We start from the raw sequence: 13,963 nt of genomic DNA on the forward strand, positions 1-13,963 counted from the left end.
TGGCGATGGATGCCGAGAAAGCATTTGATAGAGTGGAGTGGGATTATTTGTGGGAGGTGTTGAGGAGATTTGGTTTTGGAGAGGGGTATGTTAGATGGGTGCAGCTGTTGTATAGGGCCCCAGTGGCGAGCGTGGTCACGAATGGACGGGGATCTGCATATTTTCGGCTCCATAGAGGGACAAGGCAGGGATGCCCTCTGTCCCCATTATTGTTTGCACTGGCGATTGAGCCCCTGGCGATAGCGTTGAGGGGTTCCAAGAAGTGGAGGGGAGTACTTAGGGGAGGAGAAGAGCACCGGGTATCTTTGTATGCGGACGATTTGCTACTATACATGGCGGACCCGGCGGAGGGGATGCCAGAAATAATGCGGATACTTGGGGAGTTTGGGGAGTTTTCAGGGTATAAATTGAACATGGGGAAAAGTGAGTTGTTTGTGGTGCATCCAGGGGAGCAGAGTAGAGAAATAGAGGACCTACCGCTGAGGAAGGTAACAGGGGACTTTCGTTACCTGGGGATCCAGATAGCTAAGAATTGGGGCACATTGCATAGGTTAAATTTAACGCGGTTGGTGGAACAGATGGAGGAGGATTTCAAGAGATGGGATATGGTATCCCTGTCAATGGCAGGGAGGGTGCAGGCGGTTAAGATGGTGGTCCTCCCGAGATTCCTCTTTGTGTTTCAGTGCCTCCCGGTGGTGATCACGAAGGCTTTTTTTAAAAGGATTGAAAAGAGCATCATGGGTTTTGTGTGGACCGGGAAGACCCCGAGAGTGAGGAAGGGATTCTTACAGCGTAGCAGGGATAGGGGGGGGCTGGCACTACCGAGCCTAAGTGAGTATTATTGGGCCGCTAATATTTCAATGGTGAGTAAGTGGATGGGAGAGGAGGAGGGAGCGGCGTGGAAGAGATTAGAGAGGGCGTCTTGTAGGGGGACTAGCCTACAGGCTATGGTGACAGCCCCATTGCCGTTCTCACCGAGGAACTACACCACAAGCCCGGTGGTGGTGGCTACACTGAAGATTTGGGGACAGTGGAGACGGCATAGGGGAAAGACTGGAGCCTTGGGGGGGTCCCCGATAAGAAACAACCATAGGTTTGCCCCGGGGGGAATGGATGGGGGATATGGAATGTGGCAAAGAGCAGGAATAACGCAACTGAAAGATCTGTTTGTGGATGGGAAGTTCGCGAGTCTGGGAGCGCGGACCGAGAAATATGGGTTGCCCCAAGGGAATGCATTCAGGTATATGCAACTGAGGGCTTTTGCGAGGCAACAGGTGAGGGAATTCCCGCAGCTCCCGACACAAGAGGTGCAGGAAAGAGTGATCTCAAAGACATGGGTGGGGGATGGTAAGGTGTCAGATATATATAGGGAAATGAGGGACGAAGGGGAGACTATGGTAGATGAACTAAAAGGGAAATGGGAAGAAGAGCTGGGGGAGGAGATCGAGGAGGGGCTGTGGGCAGATGCCCTAAGCAGGGTAAACTCGTCGTCCTCGTGTGCCAGGCTAAGCCTGATTCAGTTTAAGGTATTACACAAGGCACATATGACTGGAGCACGGCTCAGTAAATTTTTTGGGGTGGAGGATAGGTGTGCGAGGTGCTCGAGAAGCCCAGCGAATCATACCCATATGTTTTGGTCATGCCCAGCACTACAGAGGTTTTGGATGGGGGTGACAAAGGTGCTTTCAAAAGTAGTAGGAGTCCAGGTCGAACCAAGCTGGGGGTTGGCTATATTTGGGGTTGCACAAGAGCCGGGAGTGCAGGAGGCGAGAGAGGCCGATGTTTTGGCCTTTGCGTCCCTAGTAGCCCGGCGCAGGATATTGCTAATGTGGAAAGAAGCCAAGCCCCCGGGGGTGGAGACCTGGATAAATGACATGGCGGGGTTTATAAAGCTAGAGCGGATTAAGTTCGTCCTAAGGGGGTCGGCGCAAGGGTTCACCAGGCGGTGGCAACCGTTCGTCGAATACCTCGCAGAAAGATAGACGGAATGGGAAAAAGAAGGCAGCAGCAGCAGCTCAGGATCCGGGGGGGGGGGGGGGGGGGGGGGGGGGGGGGGGGGGACTGTGTTGGTTGACCAAATATTTTCAATAGAATATTTAATAAAAAAAAAGATGTGGGACTGATGGCGGATGAGGGAGTGTGTGCAAGAGTGCGGGGGTGTATTGAGAGATACCTGGAGGTCAATGACGACGGCGAGGTCCCTGTGGGAGTGGTATGGGAAGCACTAAAAGCGGTGGTCAGAGGAGAGCTGATCTCCATTGGGGCCCCCAAAAGGAAAACAGAGGCCAAGGAAAGGGAAAGATTACTGGGGGAGATTTTAAGGGTGGATAGGGAATTTGCAGAGACCCCGGAGGAGGAATTGTACAGGGAGAGGAGACGACTCCAGACGGAATTTGACCTTCTGACCACCAGAAAGGCGGAGGTACTGTGGAGGAAGGCACAGGGGAGGAGGTATGAATATGGGGAAAAGGCTAGTCGCCTGTTGGCTCATCAATTGCGAAAGAGGGCAGCAGCGAGGGAGATAGGAGGAATTAGAGACGAAAGGGGAGACACGGTGCGAAGGGCAGGAAAGATAAATGAGGTGTTCAAGACCGTCTATGAGGAACTGTATAGGTCTCAACCCCCAGAGGGAGAGGAGGGGATGCGGCAGTTCCTGGACCAATTGAGGTTCCCGAAAGTGGAGGAGCGGGGGGTGGTAGGCCTGGGGGCACCGATTGAGGTGGACGAGGTCATTAAGGGACTGGGAAGCATGCAAGCAGGGAAGGCCCCGGGGCCAGACGGGTTCTCGGTGGAGTATTACAGAAAATATGTGGACTTGTTGGCCCCGTTGATGGTGAGGACGTTCAATGAGGCCAGGAAAGGGGGGACTCTACCCCCGACGATGTCGGAGGCGACGATATCGCTAATTTTGAAGAGGGATAAAGATCCGTTGCAGTGCGGGTCCTATAGGCCCATTTCATTATTGAACGTGGACGCCAAATTGTTGGCAAAGGTACTGGCATCGAGGATAGAGGACTGTGTCCCGGGGGTGGTGCACGAAGACCAGACAGGGTTCGTAAAAGGGAGACAACTGAATGTTAACGTGCGACGACTATTAGGGGTGATAATGATGCCCCCAGTGGAGGGGGAGGCAGAGATAGTGGCGGCAATGGACGCAATGAAGGCATTTGATAGGGTGGAGTGGGAGTATTTATGGGAAGTGTTAAGGACGTTTGGGTTTGGGAACGGGTTTATTAGCTGGGTTAGACTTCTTTATGGGGCTCCAACGGCAAGCGTAGTTACAGGTCGACATAGATCGGAGTATTTCCGATTATATAGGGGAACAAGACAGGGATGCCCGCTGTCTCCATTGTTGTTCGCGTTGGCAATTGAACCACTGGCCATGGCGTTGAGAGGCTCCAGGAAATGGAGAGGGGTGATTAGAGGGGGAGAAGAACACCGAGTCTCGTTACACGCGGATGACCTATTGTTATACGTGTCGGACCCAGCGCGGGGGATGTTAGAGGGTATGCGAATTTTGAGGGGGTTCGGGGATTTCTCGGGGTATAGGCTAAACATGGGGAAGAGTGAATTATTTGTGATACATCCAGGGGACCAGAGTAGAGAGATAGAAGGCTTGCCTCTAAGGAAAGTGGAAAGAAACTTCCGATACCTGGGGATTCAGATCGCTAGGAGCTGGGGAACCTTGCACAAACTTAATCTGACACGGTTGGTAGAACAAATGGAGGAGGACTTCAAGAGGTGGGACATGCAGCCTCTATCGCTGGCGGGCAGGGTGCAAGCAATTAAGATGATGGTCCGCCCGAGGTTCTTATTTGTATTTCAATGTCTCCCTATACTAATCACTAAGACCTTTTTTGATAAAATAGACAGGAGCATCACGAGCTTCGTGTGGGCAGGGAAAGTTCCGAGAATAAGGAGGGGGTTCCTTCAGCGTAGTAGGGACAGAGGAGGATTGGCACTACCGAACTTGGGCGATTACTATTGGGCCGCCAATGTGGCAATGATACGTAAATGGATGATGGAGGGTGAGGGAGCGGCGTGGAAAAGACTGGAGAGAAAGTCCTGTAAAGGGACGAGTTTAGAGGCGCTGGTGACGGCGCCGCTACCGATCTCACCTAAAAAGTTTACCACGAACCCGGTGGTGGCGGCAACATTGAATATCTGGGGACAGTGGAGGCGACAGAGAGGGGTGCGGGGAGCCCTGGTGGGGTCCCCAATCAGGAACAACCATAGGTTCGCCCCAGGAAGAATGGATGGAGGATTTCAGAGCTGGTACCAGTTGGGAATTAGGAGGGTGGGAGATTTATTTATAGATGGGACTTTTGCGAGCTTGGGAGCATTGGAGGAAAAGTATAAGTTGCCCCGGGGAAATTTCTTGAGATATATGCAGGTGAGGGCGTTTACTAGACAACAGGTGAGGGAATTTCCGTTGCTCCCGGCACAGGGGATACAGGACAGGGTGCTTTCAGGGGTGTGGGTCGGAGAGGGCAAGGTGTCAGAGATTTACCGAGAGATGAGGGAAGAGGGGGAGGAGTCGGTGGGCGAACTAAAAAGAAAGTGGGAAGAAGAATTAGGGGAGGAGATAGAGGAGGGTATGTGGGCTGATGCCCTAAGCAAGGTAAATTCCTCTTCCTCATGCGCCAGGCTTAGCCTGATTCAATTTAAGGTGCTACATAGAGCACACATAACGGGAGCAAGATTGAGCAGGTTCTTTGGAGTGGAGGACAAATGTGGGAGGTGTGGCGGGAGCCCGGCAAACCACGCACATATGTTTTGGGCGTGCCCGGCACTGGAAGGGTATTGGAAGGGAGTGACGGGAGTGATTTCGCGGGTGGTGAAGGCCCGGGTCAAACCAGGCTGGGGGTTAGCTCTATTTGGAGTTGCGGAAGAGCCGGGAGTGCAGGAGGCGAAAGAGGCCGACGTTGTGGCCTTTGCGTCCCTAGTAGCCCGGCGCAGGATCCTAATCATGTGGAAGGAGGCGAAACCCCCCGGACTGGAGGCCTGGGTAAATGATATGGCGGGGTTCATTAAACTGGAGCAGATAAAGTTTGCCGTGAGAGGATCGGCTCAAGGGTTCACCAGGCGGTGGCAGCCATTTCTCGACTACCTAGGGGAACGCTAGAGGGAAGACAGATGACCAGCAGCAGCAACCCAGGGGGAAGGGGGAGGGAGGGGGGAGGGGGGGGGGGGGGTTAGTTTAGTTTAGGTCAAAGATAAAGGGGTTTTGTTACTTGTGTATTGTTAAAAATTTCTGTATTGTTATTGTTGCGTTTGCTTTGTAAGAGGGGAAAAATTGTGGTTTGGGGAAAAAATTTCAATAAAACATATTTTTTTAAAAAAGGGAAAATAGGCTAAATATTTTAAGTTGGCACAGGGCTTGTGGGGAGAACAAGAGGCAATGGGGTTAGCTTTGGATTGCTCCAGCAAAAACCAGCCTGAGGCATGGTGGATCATTTTTTTGTGCTTTAAGCTACTGTCACTTTAAGGTAACACTGTACCTTCAGTGAACAATACAGTGAGACTTCCGGTTGCGGCTATGCGGAGCTAAGTCGCACATTTGGCGGATCCTGCAAAAAACAGACTTTCGGGCTCTTTTCAGGGTCCCCAACGGGATTTTTTCAACGTTTCCCGGTGTGGGAAGGAGATTACAATAGCTCCCCGACAGTATATGGCTTTTACCAGGAGCGGGGTGACGAAAAAGGTGGTGGTGGACCCGAAGAAAGTGCAAGGGAAGAAGAACAAAATGGTGGCGGGCGAAGACCAGGCAGCGTGGATGCAGTGGGCGCAGGAGCAACAGGAGGTTATCCAGCGCTGCTTCAGAGAGATTAAAGCGGACCTGCTTGAGCCGATGAAGGCTTCTATTGATAAGCTGCTGGAGACACAGACGGCCCAGGGGGTGGCGATCCGCAAGGACTGACAAAAGATCTCCGACAACGAGGACGAGATCTTAGGCCTGGCGGTAAAGGTGGAGGCGCATGAGGCGCTCCACAAGAAATGGCAGGAGCGGTTCAAGCAGATGGAGAATCGGTCGAGGCGGAAGAATCTGCGGATTCTGGGCCTCCCGGAGGGGCTGGAGGGGCCGGAGGTGGGGGCCTATGTGGTCACCATGTTGAAGTCGCTGATGGGAGCGGGGTCCTTCCAGGGGCCCCTGGAGCTGGAAGGGGCCCATAGAGTGCTGGCGAGGAGGCCCAAGGCTAACGAGCCTCCGCGGGCGGTGCTGGTGCGGTTTCATCGGTTCGCTGATCGGGACTGTGTGCTCAGGTGGGCCAAGGAGAGGAGCAGCAGGTGGGAGAATGCGGAGGTTCGAATAGACCACAACTGGAGTGCGGAGGTGGCGAAGAGGAGGGCCGGGTACAATCGAGCTAAGGCGGTGCTGCACAGGAAGGGGGTGAAGTTTGGCATGTTGCAGCCGGTGCGACTGTGGGTCACCTACAAGGACCGGCACCATTATTTTGAGTCTCCAGAGGAGGCGTGGGCCTTTGTTCAGGCCGAGAAGTTGGACACAGATTGAGGATCGGGATGGGCGTTTGGAGATTGCAGTTGATATGTTACTTTTTGACGGGGGGTCCTTTGCTCTTGTTTTTTTTTTTTGTTTTCTCTTTCTGGTCCGGTGAGGGTGGTTAGGGCGGGTTGGGCACTGTTTTGGTTGGGTTGGTCGGGGGGGCTCTTGGAGGGGGGTAAGCAAATGGAACAGGGGTGGATGGCCGGCGGTGAGATGGGGCCCCGCGGGGGAGGGGCAGGTCCGAGTCGGGGGTGAGGGGACTGGGCCTGTAAAAGGAGCTGCGTCAGAGGTGGCGGGGCTGGGTAAGTGGAAAGCGCGGGCTTTTTCCCGCGCTGAAGACTGGAGGGGCCGGGGCCGGGACGGGGAAGCGTGAGTTGTTTCCCGCGCTTAGGATGGAAGGATGAGGGGGAAAGCCTGCGGATGGGGAACGGAAGAGGAGGGTGTGTCACACAATGGGAGGAGTCGAAGGAGAGACGAGAGTGGCTGGGGTCAGCAGGAGTCAGCTGACTTGTGGAAGTGCAATGGGGGGAGTAAAACAGCTAGGATGGGTCCTAGCCGGGCGGGAGGCGAGGGGGGGGTCGAGACGGGGGTCTGCCGCCGTGGAGAACGGGCCGGGCGTGGGGTGCAGGCGCGTGGCTGGCCGAGGAGGGGTTATGGCTAGTCGGCGGGGGAGGGGGGCGGATAGCCCCCTGATCAGGCTGATAACCTGGAATGTAAAGGGACTGAACGGGCCGGTCAAGCGGGCCCGCGTGTTCGCGCACCTGAAGAGGCTGAAGGCGGATGTGGTTATGCTCCAGGAGACACACCTGAAGGTGACAGACCAGGTAAGATTGAGGTATGGGTGGGTAGGTCAGGTGTTTCATTCGGGGCTGGATGCCAAAAATCGAGGGGTGGCGATCTTGGTGGGAAAGAAAGTGTCATTCGAGGCGTCGAGCATTGTGGCAGTTAATGGCGGTAGGTACGTAATGGTAAGTGGTAAGCTGCAGGGAGAGAGGGTGGTACTGGTCAATGTGTATGCCCCGAATTGGGACGATGCAGGTTTTATGCGGCGCATGTTGGGTCGGATCCCAGACTTGGAAGTGGGGGGCCTCATAATGGGGGGAGACTTTAACACGGTGCTGGATCCGGCACTGGATCGCTTCAGGTCGAGGATGGGTAGGAAGCCAGCGGCGGCAAGAGTGCTGAGGGGGTTTATGGACCAGATGGGAGGGGTGGACCCTTGGAGATTTGCAAGGCTGGGAGCTAGGGAATTTTCATTCTTCTCACATGTCCATAAGGCTTATTCCCGGATCGACTTTTTTATTTTGAGCAGGGCGCTGATAGCAAGAGTAGAGGATACAGAGTACTCGGCGATAGCCACTTCGGATCACGGCCTGCATTGGGTGGACTTAGAGCTGGGGGAGAAGAGGGACCAGCGCCCGTTGTGGAGCTTGGAGACGGGGCTGTTGGCGGACGACGAGGTGAGTGAGCGGGTCCGGGGAAGTATAGAGAGGTACCTGGAGGCCAACGATAACGGGAAGGTCCAAGTGGGAATGGAATGGGAGGCGCTGAAGGCGGTGGTCAGGGGAGAGCTGATCTCCATTAGGGCCCACGAGGAGGGAGCGGGGGGAGAGGGAGAGGCTGGTGGGGGAGATGGTGAGGGTAGACAGGAGGTATGCGGAGGTACCCGAGGAAGGATTGTTGAGGAAGAAGCGCAGCCTCCAGGCCGAATTTGACCTGGTGATCACCAGGAAGGCGGAGGTGCAGTGGAGGAAGGCCCAGGGGGCGATTTACGAGTATGGGGAAAAGGCAAGCCGGATGCTGGCGCATCAGCTTCGGAAGCGGGATGCAGCTAGGGAGATCGGGGGAGTGAAGGACAGGAGAGGGAGTGTGGTGCGGAGTGGGTTTGGCATCAATGGGGTCTTCAGGGACTTTTATGAGGAATTGTACCAGTCCCAGCCTCCACTGGAGGAGGGAGGGATGGGCCGCTTTCTGGACCAATTGAGGTTTCCGACGGTGGAGGAGGGACTGGTGGCGGGATTGGGGGCCCCGATTGGGCTGGAGGAGCTGACCAAAGGGATAGGAAGCATGCAGGCGGGGAAGGCACCAGGGCCAGACGGTTTCCCGGTCGAATTCTATAAAAAATATCTGGACCTGTTGGGCCCGTTGCTAGTTAGGACCTTCAATGAGGCAAGGGAGGGGGTGGCTTTGCCCCCGACGATGTCCCGGGCACTGATCTCCTTGATCCTGAAGCGGGACAAGGATCCCCTGCAGTGTGGGTCTTTCAGGCCGATTTCGTTGCTAAACGTAGATGCCAAGGTGCTGGCGAAGGTCTTAGCCACGAGGGTTAAGGATTGTGTGCCGCAGATCATCCACGAAGACCAGACGGGGTTCGTGAAGGGGAGTCAATTGAACGCGAATGTGCGGAGGCTTTTGAACGTTATCATGATGCCGGCGAGGGAGGGGGAGGCGGAGATTGTGGTGGCGATGGACGCTGAGAAAGCCTTCGATAGGGTAGAGTGAGGGTACCTGTGGGAGGTGCTGAAGAGGTTTGGGTTTGGGGAGGGGTTTGTCTGGTGGGTTAGGCTGTTGTATGCGGTCCCAATGGCAAGTGTGGCCATGAACAGGAGGAGGTCCGAGTACTTTCGGTTGCACCGAGGGACGAGGCAGGGGTGTCCCCTGTCCCCCCTGGTCTTCGCACTGGTGATTGAAACCCTGGCTATGACACTGAGAGAGTCGAGGAACTGGAGGGGGTTGGTGCGGGGTGGGGAGGAGCATAGAGTGTCGCTCTATGCGGACAATTTGCTGTTTTATGTGGCGGACCCGGTGGGGGGAATGCCGGAGGTAATGAGGATCCTTAGGGAATTCGGGGACTTTTCGGGGTACAAGCTCAACATGGGGAAGAGCGAGCTGTTCGTGGTTCACCCAGGGGACCAGGAGAGGGGGATTGGCGAGCTCCCACTAAAAAGGGCGGAGAGAAGCTTCAGGTATTTGGGTGTCCAGGTGGCCAGGAGCTGGGGGCCCTGCATAGGCTTAATTTCACAAGGCTGGTGGAGCAAATGGAGGAGGAGTTCAAGAGGTGGGACGCGTTGCCGCTGTCCTTGGCGGGTAGGGTGCAGTCAGTCAAAATGACTGTGCTCCCAAGGTTTTTGTTCCTGTTACAGTGCCTCCCCGTGTTTATCCCAAAGGCCTTTTATAGGCGGGTCAACAGGAGTATAATGGAGTTTGTGTGGGCGCGAGGGACTCCAAGGGTGAGAAGGGTGTTCCTGGAGCGGAGTAGAGATAGTGGGGGGCTGGCGCTGCCCAACCTTTTGGGTACTACTGGGCCGCCAATGCGACGTTGGTGCGCAAGTGGGTGATGGAGGGGGTGGGGGCTGCATTGAAGAGGCTGGAGACGGCGTCTTGTGTGGGTACGAGTCTGGGGGCGCTGGCAACGGCGCCGCTGCCGTTCCCTCCAAGGAGGTATACCACGAGCCCGGTGGTGGTGGCTGCCCTCAAAATCTGGAGGCAGTGGAGGCGGCACAGGGGGGGAAGTTGGGGCCTCGGTTTGGACCCCAATACGGCGGAACCACCGGTTCATCCCAGGGAGAACAGATGAAGGGTTTTCGGGGTGGCACAGGGCAGGGATACGAATGTTGGGGGAGCTGTTTGTGGACGGGAAGTTTGCGAGCCTGGGTGAGCTGGAGGAGAAGTACAGGCTCCCCCGGGGAACACCTTCAGGTACTTACAGGTAAGGGCGTTTGCCAGGCGGCAGGTGGTGGAATTCCCACGGCTGCTGCCACACACAGTACAGGACAGGGTGCTCTCGGGGGGGTGGGTGGGAGTGGGGAAGATCTCGGAAACTTACCAGGTGATGCAGGAGGAGGAGGAGGCCTCGGTGGTGGAGGTGAAAGGTAAGTGGGAGGAGGAGTTGGGAGAGGAGATTGAGGAAGGGACATTGGCAGATGCCCTAGGGAGGGTGAACTCTTCCTCATCGTGCGCAAGGCTCAGCCTCATACAGTTTAAGGTGCTGCACAGGGCACACATGACCTGGACAAGGATGAGCCGTTTTTTTGGGGGTGAGGACAGGTGTGTTAGGTGCTCAGGGAGCCCAGCAAATCACATCCATATGTTCTGGGTGTGCCCAGCGCTGGAGGAATTTTGGAAGGGCGTAGCGAGGACGGTGTCGCGGGTGGTAGGATCCAGGGTCCAACCAGGCTGGGGCCTCGCAATATTTGGGGTCGCAGAGGAGCCGGGAGTGCAGGAGGCGAAAGAGGCCGGTATTCTGGCCTTTGCGTCCCTGGTAGCCCGGCGAAGGATTCTTCTTCAGTGGAAGGATGCGAAGCCCCCAAGCGTGGAATCCTGGATCAACGATATGGCGGGGTTTATTAAGTTGGACAGGGTGAAATACGCCTTGAGAGGGTCGGTACAAGGGTTCTTTAGGCAGTGGCAACCATTTTTAGACTTCCTGGCAGAACGGTAGACATTGGTCAATGTCAGCAGCAACTCGGGCGGGGGGAGGGGGGATATTTACTTTATTTTTGTTTTTGTTATTTACTCTGGGGTGGTCTGAGGGGGTGTATATATACCTGTTGTGTTAAGTCGGGTTGTTAATGTTAATTTATTATTTATGTACGGGGGGAGGGGGTATGGAGGGTTGCTTTTCTGGTCTGTGTTTTGTACTTAACCCTGTTGGGTTCCTTTTTCATTTTGTTATTGATATTTTATGAAAACCTTAATTTAAAAAAATTTTTTTTAAAGTGAACAATACAGTGATTACAAGAATACTGGTCTATCTTCAGACGCAAGTTGAAAAAGACAGTTGGTGGGGAAAATTCTTGGAGGGAACTGGAACAAGCTATTCAGCCCCTGGAGGCTGTTCTGCCATTCATTTAGCTCATGGTTGATTTGACCTCAGTTCGGTTAGTCCACCTTTTCTCTAAATTCAATGATAGCCTTGCCAAACAAAAAGTATCCATCTTGACTCAGCATCCATAGCGTTTTAGAGAAGGGAGTTCCAGATTTCTACTACCATTAGTGTAAATACAATATACATATATATATTAAAAAGTGTTTCCTGATTTGAAATAAACTAGCTCTCAAAACCACTAAAATCCAAAGTATACATACATTTAGTACTTTTAAACCTCATCTAATAAATCATGACACAATTAACTCAAAAATATTAAATGGTGCTGGTTTTTAAACTTAGACACACCAAAGCACAATCAGTACCTTAAAAGCAGATTCCAGAGTTCCTGAATTCTGAAATGCAAGGTTCAGCACTGAGCCAAGGCGCTTGTCAAAATCATGTATCTGTTCCATGTATCTGCTGTGATCAGACAAAAATTCCTACACAGATTGCAATGAACATTTGTTAATAAGGTAGCATTTGAATAATTATATATTCATACATTGATATATGCATTTTCGAAAGGTAAAGAAATTAAATTCTATGAACACCTTAAAATGAAATTAACATTCATTTTATTGTAATGTTCACAAAAAAAACTTTTAATTTATGAAGTGTAAATCAAGGTAGATATGAAGTTTTATTATTTCAAAATACCTTATTGTTGTAATCCAGTGGATCATATTTGCTTTCCCCAAATACTCGCCAGCATTCCTGAAATTCTTCATAGATACCATAGACTTTTTCACTGAACACTTTTCCTTTGGAACCTCCTATTTCAATTTTCTCCAATTTAAGAAACTCAATAGCTGTATCAAACAATTCCTGAAAGTGAAGCAAATACCATGTCAACATATGTTAGGTATTTTGTTTCACAGAATCATAGAACTATACAGCATAGGAGGAGGCTATTCAGCTGTGTCTGCACTTTGATAGAGCTATCCAGTTAGTCACTCCCTTGCTTTGTCCCGGAGCTCTGGAAATGTAATAACAATAATCTTTATTGTCACAAGTAGACTTACATTAACACTGCAATGAAGTTACTGTGAAATGTGCCTAGTTCTGATACACAGAGGGAGAATTCAGAATGTCCAAATTACTCAAGAGCACGTCTTTTGGGACTTGTAGGAGGAAACCAGAGCACCCGAAAGAAACCCACGCAGACACAGGGAGAATGTGCAGACTCCACACAGTGAGCCAAGCCGGGAATCGAACCTGGGACCCTGGAGCTGTGAAGCAACTGTGTTAACCACTGTGCTACTGTGCTGCCTCCTTTATGTTCTCCCTTTAAAGATTTATCCAATTCCATTTTGAAAGTTATTATTGAATCTGCTTCTATTTGCTTCGAGGAAATGCATTCCAGATCACAACACACTGTAACATATTGATTCCTCATCACATCTCTAATTCTTTTGCCAATCTCTTTAACTCTCGGTCCTTTCTGCCACTGGAGATCGTTTCTTCCTACTCATTCTATCAAAGCCAATTATTTTGAACACTATTTCTTCCTAGCTTTGTCAGTTTCTTCTCACATCTCTCAATCCCAAAGTCATTCCAGTAAATTTCTTCTCTGAACTCTTGACATCCTTCCTAAAATATGGCGGATGCAGAGGCCAAACCATAAGCTTTTGTAATCTATGCCTTTTAAAGGGATGCAATAAGATTCCTTATCTCTATTTATTAATAACAAGTTTTAGCAATAATGTTCAGGACTTATGGATCACCAGAGAGTGGCTGGGAGACATGGGCATCCTGAGATTTCCTTCCCTTCACTGCTGGCATTTTAGCAGCAGCTGAGAAGGTAGCAGATGACCTGCCTGTTCCTGGGCAAACCGAGACCCTTACATTGCCAATTAAGGACCTCTTTCCACTTCCAATGCTGTTTTATTAGTGGCATGTGGGCACCTTGCCACGTGGACACACATCCACGTGGGCTCACTGAGGGTGATGGCCATCTGATCGGACATCTTACCGGTGCCAAGTGCCACCATGACTGTAGGATACCCATCCGCCCTTACAACCAACTGTCCTCTCACCGAGCCTGTCCAACTGGCCCAGGCAAACTCAATTAACCTTAATTCCAGGGTCTGCATTCCCAACAGTAGCCACCACACCCAGTGGCACTGCTGTCTGCACTCCAATTGGTTGACAGCTCTTGCAACCAGGACCCTGTTCACTAAATGGGTGCTAGCCCTGGCTGCAAGTAAGGCTGAGAAGGATGTACCATCCTTGACTACCCAAGGAAGTTAAGGAATATATCAAATTGAAATTTGATATAAAAGGATGCAAGGATTAGTGGTAACTCAGAAAATTGGCAAAGTAGGCACGTTGGCTCAGTGGTTAGCACTGCTGCCTCATGGCGCCGAGGACCCGGGATCGATTCCGGCCCCGGGTCTCTGTCCGTGTGCAGGTTGCACATTCTCCCAGTGTCTGTTTGGGTCTCACCCCCTCAACCCAAAGATGTGCATAGTAGATGGATTGGCCACGCTAAATTGCCTCTTAATTGGGAAAAATAATATTTTTTTAAATTCCTAATAAGAACCCAGAAAAAAACTGTTATGATACACACTAATGTAAATAATAGGCTG

At 52.2% G+C, this 13,963-nt stretch overlaps 1 protein-coding gene across 1 annotated transcript in view; it reads right to left on the bottom strand.

Moving 5' to 3' along the window:
- Nucleotides 1-13,963, bottom strand: part of dnah9l (dynein, axonemal, heavy polypeptide 9 like) — a 1,249,478-nt gene that overhangs the window by 1,195,253 nt on the left and 40,262 nt on the right. Inside the window, exons 5-6 of the mRNA XM_072476205.1 lie at nt 12,033-12,200; nt 11,699-11,815 (exon numbers count right to left, since the gene is read on the bottom strand). Of these exons, the coding sequence (XP_072332306.1) occupies nt 11,699-11,815; nt 12,033-12,200 (285 nt within the window). The remainder of the gene's footprint in view (nt 1-11,698; nt 11,816-12,032; nt 12,201-13,963) is intronic.

Source organism: Scyliorhinus torazame, chromosome 2, assembly GCF_047496885.1.
Source record: "Scyliorhinus torazame isolate Kashiwa2021f chromosome 2, sScyTor2.1, whole genome shotgun sequence".
In the NCBI taxonomy this organism is placed as follows: domain Eukaryota; kingdom Metazoa; phylum Chordata; class Chondrichthyes; order Carcharhiniformes; family Scyliorhinidae; genus Scyliorhinus; species Scyliorhinus torazame.